Source organism: Conger conger, chromosome 2 (assembly GCF_963514075.1).
Source record: "Conger conger chromosome 2, fConCon1.1, whole genome shotgun sequence".
NCBI lineage: Eukaryota > Metazoa > Chordata > Actinopteri > Anguilliformes > Congridae > Conger > Conger conger.
Window position 1 is genome coordinate 72,300,245 of NC_083761.1, and position 24,310 is coordinate 72,324,554.

The following is a 24,310-nucleotide window of genomic DNA, read 5'->3' on the forward strand; positions in this document are numbered from 1 at the left end:
AAGCTATTATGAAATCAAAATGTTCAAACTTCTTTTGAATCAAGGATAATCTGTGCTCGGGTGACAGCTTCATTTAGTAGCCTAAAATAAAGCTTTATAATTAGACAAATTATTCAACATGACAATAGGATAGATACACACAGGCACAGACAGGATTAAAACGTCTAAAAGGAGAATTGACTGAAATAGATGCCGATATGCAGTGATAGCGCCTGAATTTGCCGATATTGACACTAACATTAGTGATGTAGCCCAAGTGCTAGGCCAATGTTAAAATCTGCTGCGTGTGAAATGTGTTCCACTGTCGGCTAATTCTTGCAATTAGAAGTGTAGCATGGCTTACATTTTATTTAACCCACTCCATATTAGATTTTTGTGAGCTGACAAGCCCACTACAACTATCACGTATGAGCTTGAACGTGTTAGCCTACTCTCTTTCAGCAATTCGTGCGGCCAGGCCGGGTTATTGTTTTGCAAGAGCAATTGTCAATACATGTTCTGTGTGCATCACAGATGTGTAAGTTTGATTCATATCTATAGGCCAATATCTACTCTGAAGACATGGAGAAAAACGAACAAACAATAGCCAGTCTAATACACCGCAGTAGCGTACTATAGGCCTAGAAGAGTGTCTACAACTAAATAGGTTAATTAATACATTATTTCACGAGGATAAGGGTTTTAGGCCGACATATGGTATTTTAAAGCTGAATGTTATTTTTGAAATAATAATTATTGAATGCGTACAAGAAAAAAGTGATTAGTCTAAAAAGTTCATTCGCACACAAGCGATGTCACCTATTTATCTAGTCTACTTAAAGAATGTATTGAAACTGTCATAAGAAATGACTAAATAACTATATAGTAAGACCTTACTAAGAATGTTTGCTACCGTTGCTTAATTTACGAGGAATATGTGCATTCACACAAATAGGCCTTAACTCCAGGAATGATGAAACCATAGAGCTTTTAAATATTACGAGATTTAAGAAATGTCTCCAAACAGATGACTATTTATAAAATCAGTGAATGCTTTCTGCTTTAAAATGAATCGGCAGGAAAGTGGACCTGTGGGACGTATTAACTTCACACACAACGACTGAACGGAGATTAACATTTCCACGCCCATTATTACGCACGGGCTTTAGATATGTGATGCTTCAATTATATGATCTTAAGTTATCATGCACACAGATAAACATAAAAAATTGCATTTGGGAAATTAAACTATGGGCTTACATGTTCATCAGTGCAAGGGTAGGCTGTGAGTGACCCTTCCTGTGAACTTTTTAAGCCGCTGACTATCCATAAATAATAGGAAGTGAATTAGTTCTGCAGCTGTTCATAATCTTGTGCCGGTGTTGAATGTGAAAGTGAGTCATGCGGTTTCTACAAGATGGAGTGAGGCAGGAACACAGATCATCTGCCTGCACTAGTGAGGGGGAAGGGTGGCGGTTAATGTGCAGTGCTGACTGCTCCATTGTGACTGTAGCGCTCAACGTGACTGTCGCAAAATAAAAACCCACTCGATTTTGTTGCTCATCTTTTTATTATTGCAAAACATACCTTTAGAGCCATCCAGTTAACAAAACAGCAAAGTGCTAATTTCTCCCATTTTAAAGAGTTACACTGCTTGCTTTCGAACAGCCAAATGTTGAAAGGGGAAATAAACAAATACCAACAACAAAATAAACGAACATACAACAAAAATAATAATGTTAGAACATGGATCAGGGAAAGGTCTGATTCTTGCAGACCAGAAACAAAACAACACTCTCAGCAGGGTTCCAAACAGTTCCTCTGGGTCTCCATAGGGAACCCTATCTATTTTCAGGGTTCTTTGTCAGACATCTCCCAGAATCTCTGAGCATTCATAATGTTCGCACATACCATAGAGGGTTCCATAAAGAACTAAAGGTTCCCCAATGGAGAGAAGCCAAAGAACCGTTTCTTCTCACCAGACTCAAGTACTGCCATGTGTTTACTGGATGCCTTAAGGACATATAAGAGTTAAATTGTGAAATGTATATTGAAAAAATTGAACCATGAAATGCAGAATTTTTTTAATTTTATTTAAATGTGAACAGATTAAAAAATATATATTGAAGTCCTTGCATATCATGAATGCCATGTCAATTTTCAAGGGTTTTGATGAATGAACTGACCACATTTTAAACGATGTAAGTCCTGTCAGCAATTAAACCAAAGCACAAATGCCTTGGTCTTAGCTTCAGTGAATGTGATAGTTCTTGCCTCAAACATTTAACTTCCAGGCTTAAACAAATATTGTGTAAAGATAAAATATTAAAAGTGCCTTATATTTTAAAGTTAAAGGCAACCTGTTGAGCTCTAATTGAGTACCCCATGTTACATTCAAGCAGTTTTGATAAAACAGCTTAAAGAAAATTCACACCTGCATTTTAGCAGGACTCCTTACATTAGCTATTGTTCTCAATTAAATACGTTAGTTCACAGATTGCGTTAGCCTAAAAAATATTAAGCAACCTACATATGCCTTTATATAATTTTTCATTTAAAATAAAAATATCTGTTGAATAACCAGGTATAGCTTTGTCATCACTCCTATAATAGTTACAATGTGTAATTTTCCATTCCGAGGAACTGTCTCTCCCTAGTGTAAAATACCACTCAGGAATCACTCAGGAAAGTTAAGGGGTCTGACCAGGGCAGGTCCCTCAAACCGTCCTTCACTGTAAAGATGGACTATCACCAAAACCTTTAAGACATCATCCTTGAGGGATTTCTCTCGTCTTCACATCAACACCCCAATAACTCCCCCTCCCCCTCCCCCAACACCTTCATTTATGGGGTTTATACATTTGATCAATTTATATCAGAATCTAATCTTGCCTTCCCATTTACAGAAGATGAAATGATACAAATGATACACAATACAATATGCGTAACCTACACTGCATTTGATCTGACTCAATTCTTGACATTAATTATGAAGTAAAAGATTGTTAAAGCCAAATGGAAATCATATAAAAATTCCAATAATTCCAAAGTACAGAAAAGGTATATACACCAGTCAGCTATTTAGTCTGAGCTGTAATATCAGCAACACTCCAAACCTCCCTCCAAGCATCATGGCAACCGATTAGAAACAGATACCATTAAGCATTAGGAATATGTAAGCCTAACTGGTCAACTATCATAGTTCAGTCTAGTCTTCCAGACACACAATAGCCAGTCCCAGGCAATTATGGTGTGTTGCATGAAGGGTCTCATTTCAATATTTTTACACTGGTGGATAGAAATTCATTTATAAAACCATGTGGATACTCCTCAGAATCTGACACTGTAGTCAACGGGCTCAAGTGTAAAGCTTAACCCTCACACCATTTGTGATGAATTCAATGTTTTGTACAAATTCATGCGAGTCAGTAGTATTCTGTTCCCCTGAAATAAGCTTGTTAAACGGTGACATACTCCTTAAATGTCACAGTGAGACAGTTGGTCGTAACGTCCGTAATGATAATGTTCCCCAGGAATGGCTTAAAACAGGGATGAGGTTCCTCTGTTTGTTCAGATGCTGCCAGTGACTTTTCCTGCTCTGCTGGATCTGTGGGCTTTGTCTGCGAGTTCATCTTGACCCTGGACTTCACACAGCTGAGGTCAATAGGCTCTTCTGGATTTGAGTCCAGAAAATCATAATGCAGCCCATTGTCGAGGTGGCTGTGTGGACTGAGGGCTGCGGCGTCGGTCTGGGGTGTGGAGGGCATGCTGGGGGCGCTGATGCTTCTGGAGCTCAGGAACTTCTTGCAGCCACTCCGGTTCCCTTCGGGTGCAGAGAGGTGACGCTTGATGGCAGGGGCCCCATTCAGGGCCAACTGGTTCCCCCTCTGGTCCAGCCTGGGCATGACCCCCGGCTCAAAGGGAGTCAGGTTGGGTTTGGTGGTCAGCTGCAGGGGCTGATCATCAGACAGCTCCTCCAGACACGCTTCTTCTCCTTGGCTTTGTTCGGCCACGGTCTCTATCCCGGGAGAGTTTCTCTCTTTTTCCTTAGGCAACTGACCGTTATTTACTCCTGAAGCAGGAACCTCCAAGTTATCCACATCAGTTTCCATAGGTTCCTTGTCCTGGGCCTGTCTTTTGACAAACTTATTTTTGTCCAATAGTGCCTCTGTACCGTTGCCTCCCAATGGGCTCGGTTGCCGTGGTTTCTCCATCCTCTCGGGGTCCCCATTCTTGATCTTTGCTGCCTGCGTTCCGTTCTCCATGTACTTGCTCATGACAATCACAATCCTTCCGTTTTTGTTTTTGTTTTTCACAATTTTCATCTTGCTGCCAACCCCGTTGGGAAGGACAGCTTCCTTGGCGTTCGGGTTGAGAGGTGGCTCACTGGCACCCAGGTGGGTTGGCAGCTTTTTCAACCCAATTGGGAGATCTTTCACTTTCCTTAAGCAGCCTGAGTCTTTGTCACGGACCCACTTCTGCTGCAGGGCCGAGGCCAGATTCCATCCCTGATTGGCGGGCTCCAGCCCTTTGGCCCTCTGGTACTGAATGTCATACATCTTGGGGTCTGGCTGGTAGTGGTGATGCTTTTTGCTGTTGAGTTGATAGTAGTATTTTTTCTTTCCGTTTGCCTGCTGCTCCACCTGGCACTCCTTGTAGTTGGGCTGATACTGGTGGTGTTTCTTGCTGTTCAGCTGGTACTGCTGCATCTGGGGTCGGTGCAGCTGTACCGGACCAGATTTCGGCTGACTGTCCTCATCCAGGCACGTCTCCTGAAACCCAGAGAGGATGCTGGATCTCCGTGCGAAAGAGGGAACCTGAAATGGAGAATGAAACACCTGTTAAGCCTGGAATACACAGTGCAATTTTAGAGCACCGTGATTGAACAGTGCACTTTAGCTATAATGTTGCCGCAGCAAAGTTGTTTAAGGGCTGAAGTGGGATATCCTGTTTCTACTGTTCATCACAGTACAACCCCGTGTGGATAAAATAAACGGGTGTATTCCTGCCGACAACTCAATAGCTTCTCATATTCTCTCTCGCTAAACATGGTTGCCCTAGTGCTAATGTGTGGTTGCCATTGTGTCTTCCACTGCACTACTGCAGCTACCTCTTATGTCTCTACAGGAAACAGATTGCCTGAATCAGCTGAAAGCACATTAAGTTGTTGAATGGTCCATTTTACATTGGCTGTTGCCAAGCCCTTCTAATAAGCACTGTTCATGAGACCAGACTCTGAACACAATTCCAGTGAGAAATGTCTTGGCTAGCCATAAATTGAATATACATTTGCAGGTGCTCTCAGGAGCAATTATTGCGGTTCCTCAACACCGGACACATAGTAAGATGTATGCATTGGAGCCGATGCGTGATTTCAACAAGCACATACTAAGCATGCAAGTTTCAAAGGTAACCACAGCACACGTGCATTTTGTAGGGCCATTTTCCAGGACAAATCGCAGATGAAGTCATACTGTTGTGAAACAAGAGGAAATGAACAGCCATTACACATGTATCAAATTTAATGGCCAATCATACAAAAAGAAATATGTACAAATGGCCTCTAAAACACTATTTAAGTGTCTTCATGATTTCACCCATTTGGTTCTTATCAGTAGGATGACCGAGTCCTAGGCTGGGCTAGCCGAAAGTTTACAAGCAAATCTATATTGGTGCAAATCTATAAGCTGCTTGGTGCCTCCGCTGGTGTGTGTATGAGTGTGTGTATTAGACTAATGGCATTTGGCAGAAGCTCTTATCCAGAGCGACGTACAGTTGATTAGACTAAGCAGGAGGCAATCCTCCCCTGGAGCATTTGCCATTCATATCTTGGTCAATGACGGCTTCCGTCAAATGCTCCAGCCAGATAGATAGTCATAACAGTCTGCAATTTCTGTTACCCAAGGCCACCCTCCAGGCCACTACGCCTGACATTTCAGAGGCACCAGGGTTTCTGTATGCATGACCTTAGCTAACAGGAATGCCAGTGGCTCTGTCATGCCTCATTATTGATTTTATACCGCATGTGGGACATACAGACACCTAATCACACCTCCGGTATTCCGGAGAGCACCACACACTGCACTCAGAAAGGGAGCTCCATTTGCCTTGATGAAAAGGACATTGGACGGGGGTGGGATCACTGGCCCTCGTTCCAAATGAAAACATGGAGGTTGATGCTCTTCTTCCTTCTGGGACTACAAATGCAATGTAAAAAAAAAAAAGCTGTGGAAAGTCCCGGGTCCGAGAGTATGTGTCCTGCCATGGGTTTCTTCCACCCATGAACTGATTTAACTCATTACTGCCTACCTCTTGGCATTACCAGAATTAACTCCTGTAAAACTGTTACCATGGCAATGTGACTATTGTGTATATTTTGTGTTGTTACTGAATGAAAACAACAGAACAGCAATGAGTTACCTGGAGTAAAAGGTGTTTAGGTTTGGGTCCCCTTTTGCGATACCCCAACAACTGCTCCTGCCTTTCCCTGAAAATAACAGGAGGTAGAAACAGATTTTGAGTACAACAATAACACAACAACAATTGAGAACTTTATTGAGAACTCATGGACTCACACTATTATCAGCATCAACAGCAAAATTCAATTCAAATTTAATTCTTTGTAACTACCAGTCATTCAGGATCAAATAATGCTCAGAATTTGACTTCTCATGAATATTCATATTCTGCAACGTGAGAGCCTTGTGGATAGAAGTCATCCTGGCCCTGGACTTTGCCTCCAAGTCTACTAATTATGTTGTGGTCTTGGCCTAAGTCTGATTCATGAAAAATGCATCTGGATCTGGTCAGTATAACAAATGTTCTGAGCTATTATTCATACGTACATTTCCATACACTGATGCATTAGGCACAAAGGGATGTCAGTTTCTAATACTTCTTCTGCTAATGGGTTCAACAGGCAATATTACAATTAAGTAATGTTTCATGAACCTTACAGTCAAAAAAATCACATGAAAATAAAAAAATACAATTATTTACTGTTGAAAAATTCAAACGTCCATATGTTTGTGGGGAACAGAATCAATTAATTCTTACTTTTCCTGAATGAGTTGCAAGATAGAATCAAGAAGTGCTCTGAACACACAAACTAAGGATTAAGCATTCATAACATGGCCTATAACTTCTTGCATAATTTAACAAATTAAACATTATTTGCTGAAATTCACATAATATTAGCTATATTGTGCACCATGAAATGATATTATATAGTGAATATTACAGTACATTCCATCATAACTACTCTTCATCTCAAGACAGAATTCAAGGACAAAGATTTAACAATGTGCTTTAACGCATAACTAATTTTCATACAATTCAATTACATTCAATTCACAGATCACAAGGGTCAAATATAATTATAGCTTGGGAAATTGTCAGTCCTGGTATCCAACAACCACCATCCTCCACATTTTGCCATGGTTTTTATCTCAATCCTAATCCCAGAGATCGCTGTGGATATTTCCAGGGTCATGCTTAACACCCATCTAATTCGCCAGAGACCTACGCCATTGGCTAAAATATAGGGAGGTACTGCGGTGCACATAAAGGGGCCGGTCTGCGATCATCACTAATGAATGGAAAGCCATTTTGCGGCACAGTGGGTGAGAGGAGGCAAGCTTTTCATGACACAGGGAGCCACTGCAAACTTTCTGCTCCAAACTGGCCTAGCAATACCACATATTGGTTTACATGAGACCAACAAGGTACAGGCCTCGGGACCAGATTTGAGCAACAGCAATCTTAGGTGTACTCGCAGACCTCCACCCTTTCCCTAATAGACAAAGTGTAGCGGTTAGTACACTCCCAGAGAAATTATAATAGCATGACGCCTTTTATGAGGAGCCAGGGAGCACTTAATGTCAATTTAAATATCGATCTCAAAGCCTACTCCTTTCGACCAGGCACCTCTATCGCGCGAGTTCCCCATGCTGCAATGAACAGGAAATGATACAGAGCCAGATGACAGTTTAAAAAAAAGGAAAGAAAACTACCGCCAATTTCAGAGCGCGCTGTCGATGGAAGGTAAAACCCGATTAACCGCAAAACGCTATACAGAAAAAAAAACCAGTTTCGTGGCCATATTTAGTCTGAGCATTAGCTATGGTTGCAGCTATCGTGTGAGTGGTGCCTATTTGAAATCAATATTTATAATACCAAATTAGTGTAACGCGTTAGGCTATCTGAATAATCGCTCTCACACACAAATGAGCTGTGGCCATTATGGTAGCCTCCTCCCTTTTCAGATAAGATCAACGTCAAATCGAAGCCATCTTACCGGTTTTGGAAAGCCACGAGAAGTCGCGGGTCCAGGATGTTTTCTTCTGGCTCCCACGTGTTGTATCTATTGGGGGGGTCAGTGTAAAGTCAGTACTCGAACTAACATTTTATGATTCTGTAAATGGAAAAAGTGGTGGAAGATATAGGCATATTTTTTTCAGTTTCTAAATAGACCCATTTCACATTAACATTATTTCCATTATTCGTATTTCCTATCACTATTTCGATTACATTATGTTCTGTAAACACAATGTAAGCTATTCATACAAATTGATATTAATTAATGTAATTAATAATATAAGCAGAATATATTCTAATGTTATTACGGTAGAGACATATTGCTATGGGAGTTCCCCCCTCATCATTTGAATGTAAGAAAACCGCTATATAAATGCAATAAATTATTACTGTTATTATTAGACTACTACATATGCATATGGAGATCCGTATTCATAATACACATTCACATTCATTTTAAAATGTATTCACGAAACATTAGTGGCAGCAATGCACAGCGCCGATGTATTAGGCAATAGCGAATGTTAGCAAGCAATGGTAAAATGCAATACTACATTTGAACTTGAGGCATTAAAGACGGTAATAAAGGCAGCATTTGATTTTCACACTCGGTAAAAGCACAATACAGCTTGTTATCTAGCTACGGTATGTACACCGCTCATCTTTAGCTAGACAATGAACGCCACTACTATGGGGGGGGGGGGGGGGGGGGCAGCAAGTTACGCTGTCAACAAAACGGAAAAAGAGGCAGGAGGTGGCTGTAGCTACGTTCTCCCTTCCCTCGCATAAATTAGTGATGGCATCCGTAGCTACATCGATCCACACACACACACACACACACACACACACTCGCGCGCGCGCGCAGACACACGCGTTTGAGGTTCATAGTTTTTTTTTTTTTTTTTTTTACAAAGCTTCACTGAAGCGTCAGCTTCGACAAACTGTGCGGTTAAACCATGAACATTTCTTCATTCCGATGCTTGACATTGTGGATAAAGTTTGACATTTAGGTCTAATACTACTTACTTAGGAGACCACCCTCTCCACTTGACCAGGTATTGTATTCGACCCTGCAGAAAGAAAAAAGAAACATAAAAAACAAGAGTTCATAACTCTCGACAATATCAAAGAACCATCGTAGCTGGCTAGCTTGATAGCAACCTAAAGGAAAACCGCGGTTGATGCGGGTGATGTTTTTCCACGATGACTGTGCACACAGCTATTTAGCAATCTTATCTATCGTTGCTACCGACTTGACGGGATTATCCGTAGTTTCAGTCGGCTACCTCGCTAACGTTAGCTACCTTTCTGATCCGCTTCTTTTCGATGCTCTCCACCGCAAAGACGTGTTCTCCTGCGGCGGGCAGCTCCATTCTCGCTGCGGCGTTGGGGATTTACTATACCGAAGCAGTTGAGGTTGTCACTCGGTGCGTCCGGCTGGTAATTTTCCTTTCGTTCGAAGCAAAATGCTTTTCCCTCCAGTCTGTTCTCCTCTCCCTCAGTGGTACTCGTTGGGCATTGGCAGCGGTAAGCTCTGCGCTCCAGGAGAGGCTTGCAGAAAACAGTTCATGCAAATAGTTAGGGCGGTGACGTCAGAAAGAAGAGAGGGGGAGGTTAGGGGATATGGGTTTTTATCCTACAGCTTTAGGATGCAGCGCTGGATTTAACTGCAAGAGGGAGCTCTGAAAACCAGAACATTTCCCTATAAATTGTACATACATGCAATCATGTAATCATTATTGAAGGCAGATACACACTTTCTTCCCACTGAAGTTTAAAATAGGCCTAGGCCTACTAATAAAGATGAATACACAACTTTTTTTGTAGAGTTCATTTTTAGATTAACCAAGATTGATGGGGAGTCTGTATTTATATATAATCCAAGTGTTGCTGGGAGAATGACATTTAAAAATATCTTCATTCATATCATTCATATGCATTCTAGCACCAACCTAGGCTAACCAGAGAAGACATCATTAAGGCTGGAATGGCCATTTTAGCAACAAATAATCAATAAAAATATAACCTTTGAATATGTTTTGTATACTGTTGATTAGCCCCCAAATTAGCCTACAACAGACCTGGATGTCTCTGAATGATTTAAAGTTGATTTGCATTTTGTCAATCAGGGTCAAGTATGGCTCGTTTGTTAACTAAGTATACATTAATAAAAATATTTTTCTGCCCCGGCGTATAGCCTACCAATTCAACAACAGTCCACCTCTAATTGACTAATCAAGTGGCTAGCCTACATAAGGTGCATGTATTATATTCAACACTAAGGCTTTTTAACATTGGAGGTTATATATGCTATTCTGAAGCTATCATATTTAACACAGATGAGCAGTTTGAACAATTCGCGCTGAGAAACCAGCATTAATTACTGCCCCTTGCGCATTTCATAATCTAAGATTCATGGGAAGTCAGTAATCAGATCGCCTACAGGATAGGCTACTCATTCTCAATATGTGGGCTGGTTCTTACGTTTATATTTGACGCGACAAAATTTGCTATATTTTAATTGGTTTTATTTATAGTAGATATGGTTAGACGCGTGAAGTCTAATCTATTTAGCGAAATTATTGGTTAGTCTAAAAAGAGCCAGAAAAGATATCTTCAACGTGGCTGTTGAGCTTGGCATTTCAATACAGTGGGACCCAAAGTCAATTTCTACACTTTTAATTGGCATGGTCATTAAACAACGCCGTTTTTAAATTGCCCCATGGGTGCGTGTGTAATCTAGTATAATTTCAATGCACACCAGTAGCCCGTTTTTTTCCAAATCTATCTGGGTCACATCATTAGGCCTTTTGGCCGGTGGCATTTCACCCAGATTTTTTATACCATCTGAATCCCTTGATTCGGCATGATGGCAGCCTACCTGAAAGCTGCAGACGTTATACGGCTTGTTATGGCTATTGCAGAACTTTTATGAACTGTCACCTTTATGATGCAATTAAACTGTAAAAGAAATGTTAGCCTATAGGACACCCGCTGTATGCATGTACACCCGCATACACGCACACAAGAGTGGGCTGGTATTTAAAATGTCAATTTGCTGAGATGCAGCTGGTTCACTCAATTAGTGTAATAATTACGTTGATAACAAGGCGCCTTCTCTCATTTAAATATTTTTTTTTTCTTCCCGCTTTCAGGATTTAGTCTCTCTATAATGTTTTAACGCAAGCATAAACACGAACTGGGTGCGAAATTTCACTTAGCAATATAGGCTACACGAATTTGACTTGCTCACTAAAATACAGCACCAGAAGGGTTAAACTAGAACACAGTTCATGCAGGCGGCAATCTCCAGCCTATTGCAAGCAGGCACGACTCTCTTTCCATATAAGGTCATAAACGCAAAACAGCAATGAAATATCAAACAAGGTATTTAATTAACACATTCCCGTTTGAGCGTACGAAGTACACGATCGGCTATGCCCTACTACACCTTTAAGAAACGAATACTGGTGCAGTATTTGTGGTTTTCCATTTTCCATTGCCAAGAACTATAGCGTGGAGAGATCCGCCAAACTGTCGCAGTGCAACATAGACCTTTAAGTTTTTTTTCCTCCACCAAAACCGTCATCGCATTGAATACAGTGACTGTATTACAAAATACAATAGCTACTGTTGTTTTGGTCAGCTAAGAGATAAGTAGAGCTAAGCTAAAAAGCACATTTATTAAACAAAGATGTAGCTACACAAAATGGACCAGTTATGGGCTATTGTTTTAGCCCACGTTTGTTTAGTAATAGCAGTTACTATCAATTTATTAGATGTAAACTAACTGATTGGGGTAGAATGAGTCTCATATACAAGATTTGAATCTCCATAACTGCCCGGATTTCTGCACGTGCTCAGGTGCAAACGGTAGTGCGCTGCACGTGCCTTCATTCTCTGGGTATACTATGTGGCATAAACTCCCGTGAACTGAATGCGCTATAAAACACCAGGCGAGTTTACTACTTTGACGACAGATAACCACGGTTGCCTATAGGCTGTATTAATGACTGTGATTTTATATATCGTCCAGCTCATCCTCATTGTCTATAGACCTAAGCCGTTTAAAAGTATTATAGCGCAGCTCAGACCACTTCAATTCATACGTAGGTAAAAAAGCTAAGGCAATTAGAAGGGCCGTTGTCACCGCGTTAACGCTATGGTTGTGGAAAATAGTTTTATTTTTTGGGTACACAAAATAATTACCTGTCTCTACCCGCAGTCAAAATGGGGTCCCTGAGGAGTGGGGGAGGGGATGACAGACCCTGCTCTTTCCTTGACTGTTAACAACCGCACCTAGTCTGTATAGGCTAGTATTTTTTGCGTCTTACGTGGGAGTTTTACTTTCAGAACCATTGATGATAATGGCGACACAATTACAGTGCGGTGAACATGGAAGTTTCCGTTCAGATACATTTACGATATAATATGTTGTAGAGGCGACAGTAATTATACAAGTAGCGACATCAAAAATACATATAACGGCTAAGCCCTTACATTACATATTTGTTTGAAATGTCTGCAAAGATGTAGGTCAAATAAATAATCCCTACGTCTCGGTTAAACCATCGATTTGCTTATACTTGGGAAACAATTAATTAGATCCAATTGCTTCGATCTCATGAAAAGGTGAATTACTTATAATACCAAGAACAAGTTACCCATTGTTCATACTAGCTGTGACTGCTTTGCTGGATTTCTTTTTGCCTGTACAGTAGTACAATAGGATTACAGCTCTGATTCTGTCAAGGAGTGACTGACGGAAGGCGCTGTATGGGTTTTGCTGGCTATGAACACCACCTGTTCCATCGGTGTTTAACTTCCCGTTACTGTATAGCCATAAGCGGCTTCGTACAGGAATGTATCTGAAACTACTGAAACATAGTTTTTCTCTTAGAAAAGGTGCGGTAGTTCTGATATCTGTCTAGTGATTTAAGAGTAAAACATTTTATTCTCATTAACCTTGCAATATCTTCCGTGGACAAGAAGAATATATGTTATATGCCTATTGAGTTATACCACATTTTAAAAATATATCATTTTTTTGCCTTTTAGTTTGTTGAAAGAAATAAACAAGACCAAAACAAGGAAATAACTCATAGGACAATAGGCCTACAATTCTGAGGGCAGAAAACTCACACTCAATAATGAAAAAGCTGTTAGAATGTCCCAATTCGTTCTACGATATTTTTTATATAATGTTTTACAAAATGTAGCTATTTTAAAAATGTTGGTGAAACTTCTGAGATTACAGGGCCCCAGTTTGGGATTTTTTCCCTCACAAGGTCAAATGATTTCTCTAGGCTTTTGACTACAGCATTTGTTCTAAAGTTTATCCGATAAAATGGTAACATCCAAAACGACGTCTTCTGATGGTAATTTTCTATACAACGTTCCTCTACGGCTTAGTATAACCTTAGTTATACTTATTTTTTTCAAGGAAGTTTTTCTCCTCGTTGCAGTTTTCACCGGCTGTTAATGAATAGCTTGAGTCAAAGGATTCGTGGAAAGCATATTGTCCAGCCGTGCCCATTCCATCACGGCGGTCAAAGAAAGCAACAAACGGCGCTATATGTATGCTAGCCGACACCTCATGTAGCTTTTTACATTTTTCAATTATGCTGTACACTAGCTTAATAATGACACGATGCCAATAGCTATTGTTGACAGTATTATTGATTAAATAATTAGCGTACTTTGGCAGTTTCGGCACCCGGAACTGTAACCTAACCCTTAATAGGCACATTGTAGCTATGTGTCTAAAAATAGGCTACAGACTGGTATCTTGTCATAAACATAATATTCAGAGAAAAATGAGTTAAAGTCGGAAATAGTCCGCAAACAGCGAAATTAGAATATGCCTCTTAACCTGTCTATTGGTTACGACTGGCGTACAGTAGGTAATGTTTCCTCGAACCGTTACCAAGAGTAGCCTATGCCAAAATCTCCCAAACAGAGCCAGTACCTAATTTCTGGTTGAATCGCCAATTCACTCATATGGCTAATGATTTTACTAAGTGATGACCAAATGCCGTGCTTGATGACTCAGTGGAAAGTATCGTTTATTGTTCTTCCATCTGCGAGAGCGCACAGTTCGGTAACATACACTGTACAACAAATAAAAGTTAGGCAAATCTTGACGAAGCTACAGTATAGGCCAAGTCCATTCCCTATGTGACCAGGCCTGCTTTTTCTGTGGTTGTAATTTGGGTGAATGCACACTGAGAAGCATAATGCTCTGGCCCTGGTCTGCAAATACGCAAACGGTTATAAACCAAATCAACAACAACCACTAAACAAGCTGGTCTTGTTTGTCTACCTAACCAAATATACATTTAGGTTTTTTTAAGAGCACAGTACACGGGCTAGCCTACACTACCAACAGCCAGTCTTGCTGGTTGAACAGGTAATGACTCCGGGTTGTTGAGTTCCCTTAACCGCAGAACACCTGACAACAGACATACTGAAGATCTTGCACCAAACCTTTACCAGAAGACAGTTTCCCAACCATAATTGGCTGAATAAGAAAGGCCATACCTGAACAAAATTTAAACACATTTAACTACCTATAAGAAGAAAAAAGCAAAATAAATTTTTATCTTACTAATTTGGCTTAGCTGGTGTACTAATACAGCAACAAACCCTCCTTACATTGTATGTACTGTATGTTTAACTATATACATACACATATACATTTAGTCAGCACTTTATTAGGTATTTATTACTTATTGTTTAGAATTATTGGTCTTCTGTTGTCTATCCACTGAGTGGTTTGACATGTTGTGTGTTCAGAGATGCTCTTCTGCATACCACTGTTGTAATATGTGGTTATTTGCGTTACTGTCACCTTCCTGTCAGCTTTGGCAAGTCTGGTGCTTCTCCTCTGACCTCTCATTAACAAAACATCCAGAACTCCTGCTCACTGTTTTTTATTTTTTGCACCATTCTCTGTAAACTCTAGAGACTGTTGTGCGTAAAAATCCCAGGAGATCAGCAGTTTCTGAGATAATCAATCCACCCTTTCTGGCACCAACAATCATTCCAAGTCACTTCGATCACATTTCGTCCCCATTCTGACATTTGGTCTGAGCAACAGCGGCTCCTCTTGACCACGTCTGCATGCTTTTATGCATTTAGTTGCTGCCACATGATTTGCTGATTAAATATTTGAATTAACAAGCTGGTGTACAGGTCTACCGAATAAAGTGCTCACTGAGTGTATATACTGTATACTTTGGTAATTCAGGCAGAATTCCATAATCCAGAGTAAGGAATATCGTCATACTCCAGAAGAATTAGCATCGTGCCATACTCCAGAGTATTGAGTATCATCATGTACTCCATAGTATTGAGTATCGTCATATACTCCACAGTAATGTCCCACCCGAGAGTTTACCCTGCCGAATTTCAGACCATGAGTCCTGCTCACTCAGCACTGCTGGCCAAGAACGTTCCCAGCCCAGGGTCTGCTACGGTCGGCTGCAGTGGGAGGTAGGGGAGGGAATTGGGGAATCCTGGTCTCGCAGAAATGTTAAGAGGGGCCTAGAGGCATTCTGACACAACTCGGCAGGGGGTTATTAAGCGATGATGCCATCTAACTTGGCTGATGCGACGCCAGTCAGAAACAGCGAAGGGTGATGAGCCAACATGGCGATCAGGACCTAGTAATTACGCTCATTTCAGGAAATGTGTCTCAGCTCAGTTCTATTTCAGATGTCTGCTTGCAGAATAATTGGCAGCTGTACCACTGCATGCAATCACCATAATTCAAACTCATATTAAATCCATTTGATGAGAAAAACACCCAGAAAATATTCCGGTAACAGCAATAATACAATACACTGGCTAATGTGGTTATGTTAATGGAAATTAAACTGGCCGCCACAGTACTGCGATTGACAAATTGCCCTGCTTATTAGATGTGGCTATGAGGCGCGGGTCTGGAACGGCTCTCCCCGTGCCAGTGGCATTGTGGAGAGAGGCGGGCCTGCGCTGAGGAGCTTCCTGTGGGGGGCTGTGTGAGCTGCTGCCTGTGAAGCTCCACGTCACCGCTCTCCAGGAGCTGGAGCAGGAGCGGGGGGGGATGGGGGACGGGGACGAGGGGGGTCGATACACACGCCGCCCGGCTCGCGGGGAGCCAGTGGAATTCTGCAGGTTGCCACGGCAAACCTGTCAATACCGCATTGAGCTGCCGTTTGTTAACGAAAAATATTTCCATCAGGCCCTAAGTTTTAAGCTGACTGCTCTCCCAGAGGAATACCTGCTTGTGTGTATGTGTGTGTGTGTGCGCGTGCTTGTGTGTGTGTGTGTGTGCGCGCACACGCTTTGTGTGTGCGTGCGCGCTCGGGTGTGTGTGTGTGCGCACGCTTGTGTGTGTGTGTGTGTGTGTGTGTGTGTGTGTGCACCCTTGTGTGTGTGTGAGCAGGCGATGATGTAGCACTACTCCTGGGAGTGCACAGCAAATATGTGATGGAAAGTGGGCCGGGGAACGGTTGCTAGAGACGACACGGCCATCATCCTCGCTCTGCACCAAAAACCCCAATCCATCAGCCTCTTCGGTAACGAGGCTATGCCATTTGTGTTCAGCTCCATGGAAACTCCGGCACAGGAAGTTTGCAGTCTGCTTTCTTCATCCTCCTCCTGTGTAATGCAAATAGGGTGTGGTCCTTTATATAAAAGCATCCAGACCCTCGACTGGAGGGTCTCACACAGTCGTCTTTTTCCTGCGAGTTGCGTGTTTTGCGCTAGCTGATTAGCCTGCTTTAATTGAATTTTAATTCACTCTCACTGGGCAGGGAGGGTCTGTTCTCTAATTATGCCATGAAGACGGCACAGCTGCTCATCAGTCAGAGCAGCGGGCGAGAGTGAAATCTCAGTTCCCCTCCATTTCCATCCCGGAAACAGCTTCTTTTCTCTGCGAGCTTCAGAGGAATAAACAAGGACCTTCATGATTGGACTTTTAGCATTTACAGTGAAAAAAAACAACAAACATTTCTTGTTAATTTTGGTAACCAAATGAAAATGCATGTTTAAAACTGTGTCCTGCTGGGCGAAACCATTTTTGACATTGAAATACGATTTTCCATCAAGCGTTTCACCAAAATCTCATAGCTATGGTGGACAAAGAGTTTCCAAGGAAATGTGGGATCATGAGACGGTGTAATCACAGAAATGACTGCGCTCACCGTCTTTCAAAATGAACCTTTCAAATATGGATGCATTGTATTCGATGTATCGTTCATTGGGTTTGTATTTTTGGCAGCAACATTTTTTCTTCATGCTAGGTGGGGAAAAGGGGGGAGTTTAGGATAAACATAAATAAATAACTTTACTACCATTTTGTTTACAGCACACATATGATGCAAGCAGGGTTGAGTGGGGAAGAAAGTGGCTTAGAGTACGCACACAAGGTGCATTGTTGATGCAGGCCAATATGGCTGCTTTGGTGCGTTCACTCAATTGCCGGGTCAATAAAAAGCTTCCCATGGGCTTGACTGTTTTTTTTCCCCTTTCACATTCATTTAACAATTTGCATCAAGGATTCAGTGTTTATTTACCTATTTATTTAAGCTTTATGTAACCAAGTAGGTCAACTGAGAACACAATAACTCCTTGTAGTGAAAACACGGGGACTCAAAACAGGCAGGGAATACAAAGGATTGTGCATCAGATGTAGAGGTGTGATTGGGTGCACAGTAGAGAGCCAGGGTAGCTTTTGTCCAGGATATCATGGTCAAAACTGAAAAAATAGAATTACTGACAAATTGCTACTGTGGTTTAGTATCTTACTCGAAGGTCTGTTTGAGGCTGTGATGAAACGGCAACAGGCTTTGAGAAACACGGATACGTTTCTCAAAATGATAACTTGATCACTATGAAAGCAGTTCATATTTTATAAAGTAGTGCACATAAAAAAAATAAAATAAAACTCAACAAGCTTGTTTTTACATGTAAAGGAATCACAAAAGAATGTCCTCCTCGTTCCTTCTCAAGCTGTGTACAGTGGCTTCCGTTCTCATACACAGATTGTGCTAATTACTTTCTTTATTTAGCGCAGTCATGTACTGAATCACATACGCAATTAATAGCATTTTAGCGCGCGGGACGAGACCGACATTATTCAAATGGAAAATGGTAGCACTGCAATCGCCATGCAGAGGGGCTTGTGGGGAGTGAAGTCCTCGGCTCATAAACCACACTCCAGCATCCCCGGCCCTGAGGTTTCGCTGATGCTAAATGTAGTTCTGTGGTAAGTGATGCTGTTTGCGCGTCAGTTTGTTTGAACCGAGCTCCACGGTGCGCCGGATGTATGCAGCATGACTAGTGGAAACAATGACAGAACGAAGCTATTTTAGAAGATGGAGGAAAAATAATAAAACGCTGCCTGCTATGTAATACTGTTAGTCTGAAAGAACAATGCAAATGGTTGGTCCTCACTGTGAAGTTGCCATGGTTTATATATGCAATCTTACTATTATCAAATATCTTTCACCACATAATAATAATAATAATAATAATAATAATAATAATAATAATAATAATAATAATAATATATTATTATGAAGGTAAATAAAGTATGATAATTTCCATTGCACATTCTGTCTCCATACCTTCCTCTTCCTCAATGTCTTCTATGGTGTTCCATAATGGAAGCTGAAGATTTCTGATTTCAAAACCTTATTTTTTATTTGGACACATGGTTTTAAATATACCTGCCAAATGAACACGGAATGTAGAAAGTGAAACATTGTCTTGTCACATACCTTTTTGATGAGTTCAAGGTCAGTTTAATTGCCTTCAGTCACCTTTTTAGCATAGACATTGCTAGCAATGGCTAAATATTTATTCATACCAAAACTACGACATAAAGGAAAGCATATCCACCAGCTTACAAAATCAAATCAAAACACACAGAAACATCAGAGATAAATGGGACAGGATCTTTAGCCATGAATTTAAACATTACAAACTTTTCTCCTGGGCATTATTATTATATTGATATATTTATATAAATATTTTGAAATATACATTCCACATGTATTTGAAAATGATTTTTTTCTAAATAGTCAAATGCATAAGTTACACCATTTTGTTTTCATAAAGTTGTCTGCCATGGTTCTTTCAGATTTACAGTAATACAAAATTATTTTTTATTGTGCATATTTAGCATTCTGTTGACAATTACAACTAATCAGCTTATTACATAAACCACAAAACAAAAACAAATTCTTAGCATGGTTATTCTTAAATACAGAACTACAGAGCAAAGTTTTTTGTCTGTACTATAAGATAAGTTATGATCATGTATTTCCAGAAATAATTATGGCAGAAGAGGAGGCAGAAATGAGGTGACAGGACAGTTGCTGTGCATAACGTGTGATTCATTGTGTCACCTCTAATTGAATGCTTGTGATAGTATTCCTCCCATGTAACATATTTTCCACTGAAAATCCACTGGCTGTTAAGTTTGTCATCTTCAGTGGTTTTGTGTCTCTTGACCCACATGAACACTAGCTAGACTATTGATATTTGGCATGTTCATAGATATACATTAATCACCCTAGAATACACAGCAGAGAAAGAGGACTGTGTGAGTGAGAGCTGAATAAACTGTCCCCTGCAATGCAAACAGTCCCGCTCTGTCAGACTGTCACTCCGTGAGTCCTATTCTCCAGACATTTCCCCTAGTCTGTAAAGAGTCTATAAATAACCCTCCCTTTCAAACAAAGAAACCGACAGTTGCTATTGGTAGTTCCATTTCATTGCACTACTCAAAAGGAGCTGGAGCCCAAACCGTCATTAAACCAATTGATGCCTTTGATCCATTTTTGACCCCTCCACCCCCACGATTAGCCCGCAGCCACATTATGACCACCTCGCACACACCCCTGCAAACGCATACTTATGACAGGCAGTTAGTAAATTAGTCAAGATCACTGAAAATACAGTGGCTTTCTAAGTAGACTGATTGTTGACTAATTGTCCCTTAAGAGGCTCACACATGGACACACAAATGTCTTTCAGCGTGGTCAGCATACAAAAGAGCTTAGTAGAGGCAGCCAGGGGCCAGTTCAGGGCTGTCTGTGGACTCATGACTTAGGGCCTTGTGCAAATCCATGAGGACTAAAACTATAACCCAAGCCCGATTTGGCATGGGAAAGACCGTGTGTGTTTGTCTCGCATGCTGGGCTCTGTCACATAAATCTGAGTCCTTTCAAAGACAGCGGAAACTGAAGGACAGCTCAGACACGTGGACCCAGCACAGGGCCGTGGCTCCCAGGGTCCTGAGTGTGTGTCTGTGTGTGAATGTGTGTGTGTGTGTCTGTACGTGTATGTGTGTGTCTGTGTGTGAATGTGTGTGTGTGTGTCTGTGAATGTGTGTCTGTGCGTGTGTGTGTCTGTGTGTGAGTGTGTGTGAATGTGTGTGTGTGTCTGTGAATGTGCTTTGCTGTGTGTGTGTGAATGTGTGTGTGAGTGTGTGTGAATGTGTATGTGTGTCTGTGTGTGTGTGTCTGTGTCTGTGAAGGTGTGTGTGTCTGTGTGTCTGTGAATGTGTGTTACTGTGTGTGTGTGTGTGAATGTGTGTGTGTGTGAGTGCGTGCCTGTGTTTTTGTTTGTGTGAATGTGTGTGTGTGTGTGTGTCTGTGCGTGTGTATGTGTGTGTGCGTGTGTGTGTGTGTGTGTGTGTGTCTGTGTGTGAGTGAATGTGTGTGTGTCTGTGAATGTGAGTTGCTGTGTGTGTGAATGTGTGTGTGTGTGTGCGTGCGTGAATGTGTGTTTGTGTGTGTGTGCGTGCGTGTGAATGTGTGTGTGTGCGTGCGTGTGCATGTGTGTGCATGCTTGCGTGTGTGTGTGAATGTGTGTGTATGTGAGTGTTTGTATGTGTGTGTGCGTGCGTGTCTGTGTGTGAATGTGTGTGTTTGAGCATGTATGCATTTTTGTGAAACTACCTTTCTGTGTGTGCATGTGTGTGTAATTCTGTGTGAGTGTGTATTTCAATGTCTGTACAGTCTGTGTGCATGTTTGTGTGTGTCCGTACACTGTGCGGCCATTTGAAATCACATGCGTGTGGGTCTGTTTAAAAGGTAAATTATGCGTGTGTGTTAAAGTGTGGCCGTACAAATGCTTTTTCCATGAGGGCTGCTGTCTGCGTTCGCCCCAGCAGACCTGCAGTTCCAACAGACAGACTTCCAGCAGACCTGATGGAATGGGGGAGGGAGGAACGCCATTCGCCCATGAATTATGGATTGTGAAGGGTTTCCCATTGCTGCTGGAGTGCAGATGTACAGAGGGGGAGAAGAAAGTTTACACAAGGCTCAAGAACACTGGGGGGAGAAAAAGGGAGGATCTCTTTTTCGCCAGGAGGTGTATCCAGAGAGGGCCGGGTGCCGGTTGGAGCCGACCGGACTTCCCATTAGCTCAGCATTTTCTCGCTTCGTGGCGTGTCAAAACGATCGGCAGCAAAAGGTAAACGCTTCACGGGCGGGAGAAAGCACGGGGATTAGGGAAAGGTAACGGTATGTGCTGGGCTGGGCTGGGCTGGGCCGTTGGAGCTCCCAGTGCTATCGGTGCTAAGCTAGGCGTGAAGGCGTTCAGTACGCTCTGCGCCCTGCTGCCTGCAGCAGTGAGGTAACCCAGCCTCAGCAGGGCTGCTATTTTTAAGATCCATCGCGTGGACACTGAGGAGGGCCTCTTAACGGAAGGGACTGAGTCAGGTGTGATGCAACTGGTGGAAACGCGAGCCAGCACCGCCGCCTCATCTGCCCCGCGGTCCCAATCAGCCCCAGGGGGCCACAGCCTGCCGGCCCCACGCCGAAACCATCACCGCTCCACCGCTCAATTCATTCTGAGGTCAAAATAGAATAGAATAGAGTTTTATTGCCATTTGCACAGGTACAATACAGTACAGGTACATTGGAATTCTTGTGCGTTCTCTTCCAGTCACGCAAGTAAAAAATACACATAAATAATAAATAATAAAGGTGAGGCTAGTGCAAGTAAAAACAGTGCAGATGTACATACAAAACAATACAATACAATCCTATATAAGACAAGAGTAAGTAAAATAAAAAATAAATAAAAAGGAGACATTTCTTATTGCACTAAAATTTTTGATTTACTCGATTTACAGTGTATTGCACATGTTGAGGAATGGATATATTGCACATTCTGTGTCAGTGGGGGCAGATAATGTCAGTGGGGAGTGAGGTGTTTCCTTCCCTCCTTAATGTCCTGTGCCACTAGCCTGACAGTGGCTGGGAAGAAGCTGTTGTGAAAGCGGGCCCTGTGAGTTTTGATGCTCACAGGCCTGCGATGCCTCAGGTCCACCCATTTGAACAGGGTGTGTGCTGGGTGCTGTTTGTCCTTGAGGATACACTGTGCTCTCCTCCTGCAGCGCTGGGTGTATATAGTGTCCATAGAGGGGAGATCAGAGCCGATGATTCTCTCTGCTGTCTTTATGACCCGTTGCAGTTTTTTCCTCTCAGCCATAGTGGTGTTTCCGTACCACACTGTGATACCACTGGTGAGGATACTTTCCACAAGTCCTCTGTAGACTTGGGTGAGGGGCTGGAGTCCCAGTCTGGCCTTCTTCAGCAGCCTGATGAAATATAACCTCTGCTGAGCTTTTTTCACTGTAGCTGCAGTGTGTTTTGCCCAGCTGAGGCTCTCACTGATCTGAAGGCCCAGGAACCTGTAGCTCTCAGTCCGCTCAACCACTGTCCCCTTGACGACGAGAGGCTGCAGAGAGGGGGCTTTTTTTCCTGAAATCCAGAATGAGTTCTTTTGTTTTGTCCAGGTTTAGAACCAGATCATTGTCCTCCCCATAGGCAATGATCCTGTGGACCAGGTCTCTATATGATGACTCGTCCTCCCTTTTAATCAGGCCGAGGATGGTCGTGTCATCCGCGTACTTGATGACGGTGTTATTGTCCCGATTGGAGGCACAGTCATATGTGTAGAGTGAAAATAGCTTAGGACTGAGGCAGCAGCCCTGCGGGGTTGCGCCAGGACTCGATCCAGCGATATTATGGCGTCTTCTGTGGATATGCTCAACAGGAATGTCAACAGGCCAGCCCTATCGTTGGCAGAGCGGCCGTTTTTACATCCATGAATATCGTAAATCGTGTTGTCATTCCATTCAAATTTCTATGGTTTGTCAGCATTTTCTAGACTTCCAGATCCAAAAAATCTAACGGTCTGTGGGAGAAATTAATGGAGTTTAAAAAAAATTGTTTAAAATAAATTATGACATTTGGACATTTGTTTGTATATGAAAAAAGGTTTTCATCCAATTTTTATAGTAAAAAGAATGACTATAAAATTGGTTAGCATACTCATCGTACAATAACAAAATCAGGCACAGGGCTGTATCTGGCTCTATTTTCAGTTCCATTCACACTTATTACTCATTTGTCCAATACATTGTATGTTTTTCTACTTTGTACATTTGTATATATCACTGTACGTATGTTTATTCTTGTTATTGTTGGTGTTCCCGTTGGTTATTTGAGTAGTTGCTTTACATTTCTTTGCTGGCTAACGGTAGCTTTGACGAGCCTGGTAACCCTTGTCACGGAACAGACACGGGTGACAAATACAACTTGGACTGGAGGCTAGCTTTTTGCGAGCGAAATAATTATTTCGGTTGGAAAGCAGGATTGGAATTCAATGGACTCAGTGCTGCTTAAGAGAGAAATGAGTCGGAATAAAAATGTCCACGTATCGAACGGCATCTTAAATCACAGACTCCGACAGAGATGGTTCTAAACCCCATTAATTTCTTCCACAGAGAAACTGTGCTCTGATCCAATCCATATATGGGAAGTGGCTTTGCTCCGGGTTACGTCAGGCGCTGGAGAGGGCCGTTACGTCCTCCCATGGTGACGGTAGCTGAGAGGTGGTGGCAGCATTTGGAGATACAGAAATTGCTGATGAGCATGAAACATCCAGGGCCTGAAAAGAAGAGGCCTGCTGTTGACGAAAGAATGGGGTCACCCCCCCCAGCCCACAA

The 24,310-nt window shown here is 42.0% G+C and overlaps 1 protein-coding gene across 1 annotated transcript; it reads right to left on the bottom strand.

The window, feature by feature from the left end:
* Nucleotides 1-1,530: 1,530 nt before the first annotated feature.
* On the bottom strand, nucleotides 1,531-11,300 carry LOC133121755 (E3 SUMO-protein ligase CBX4-like). The gene is made up of 6 exons (XM_061231197.1): nucleotides 11,177-11,300; nucleotides 9,600-9,846; nucleotides 9,322-9,365; nucleotides 8,276-8,341; nucleotides 6,400-6,466; nucleotides 1,531-4,796 (listed from the first exon to the last, which is right to left on the bottom strand). The coding sequence occupies exons 2-6, from the start codon at nucleotides 9,666-9,668 to the stop codon at nucleotides 3,438-3,440; spliced, it is 1,605 nt and encodes a 534-aa protein (XP_061087181.1). The 5' UTR covers nucleotides 9,669-9,846; nucleotides 11,177-11,300; the 3' UTR covers nucleotides 1,531-3,437.
* Nucleotides 11,301-24,310: the final 13,010 nt, after the last annotated feature.

Excerpts from the sequence above, each read along its gene's own strand:
- LOC133121755 (XM_061231197.1), bottom strand. The coding sequence starts at position 9,668 with ATGGAGCTGCCCGCCGCAGGAGAACACGTCTTTGCGGTGGAGAGCATC. Across the intron at positions 6,467-8,275 it reads CTCGTGGCTTTCCAAAACCG|GGAAAGGCAGGAGCAGTTGT; the intron begins GTAAGATGGCTT and ends TGTTATTTTCAG. Across the intron at positions 4,797-6,399 it reads CTAAACACCTTTTACTCCAG|GTTCCCTCTTTCGCACGGAG; the intron begins GTAACTCATTGC and ends TCTCCATTTCAG.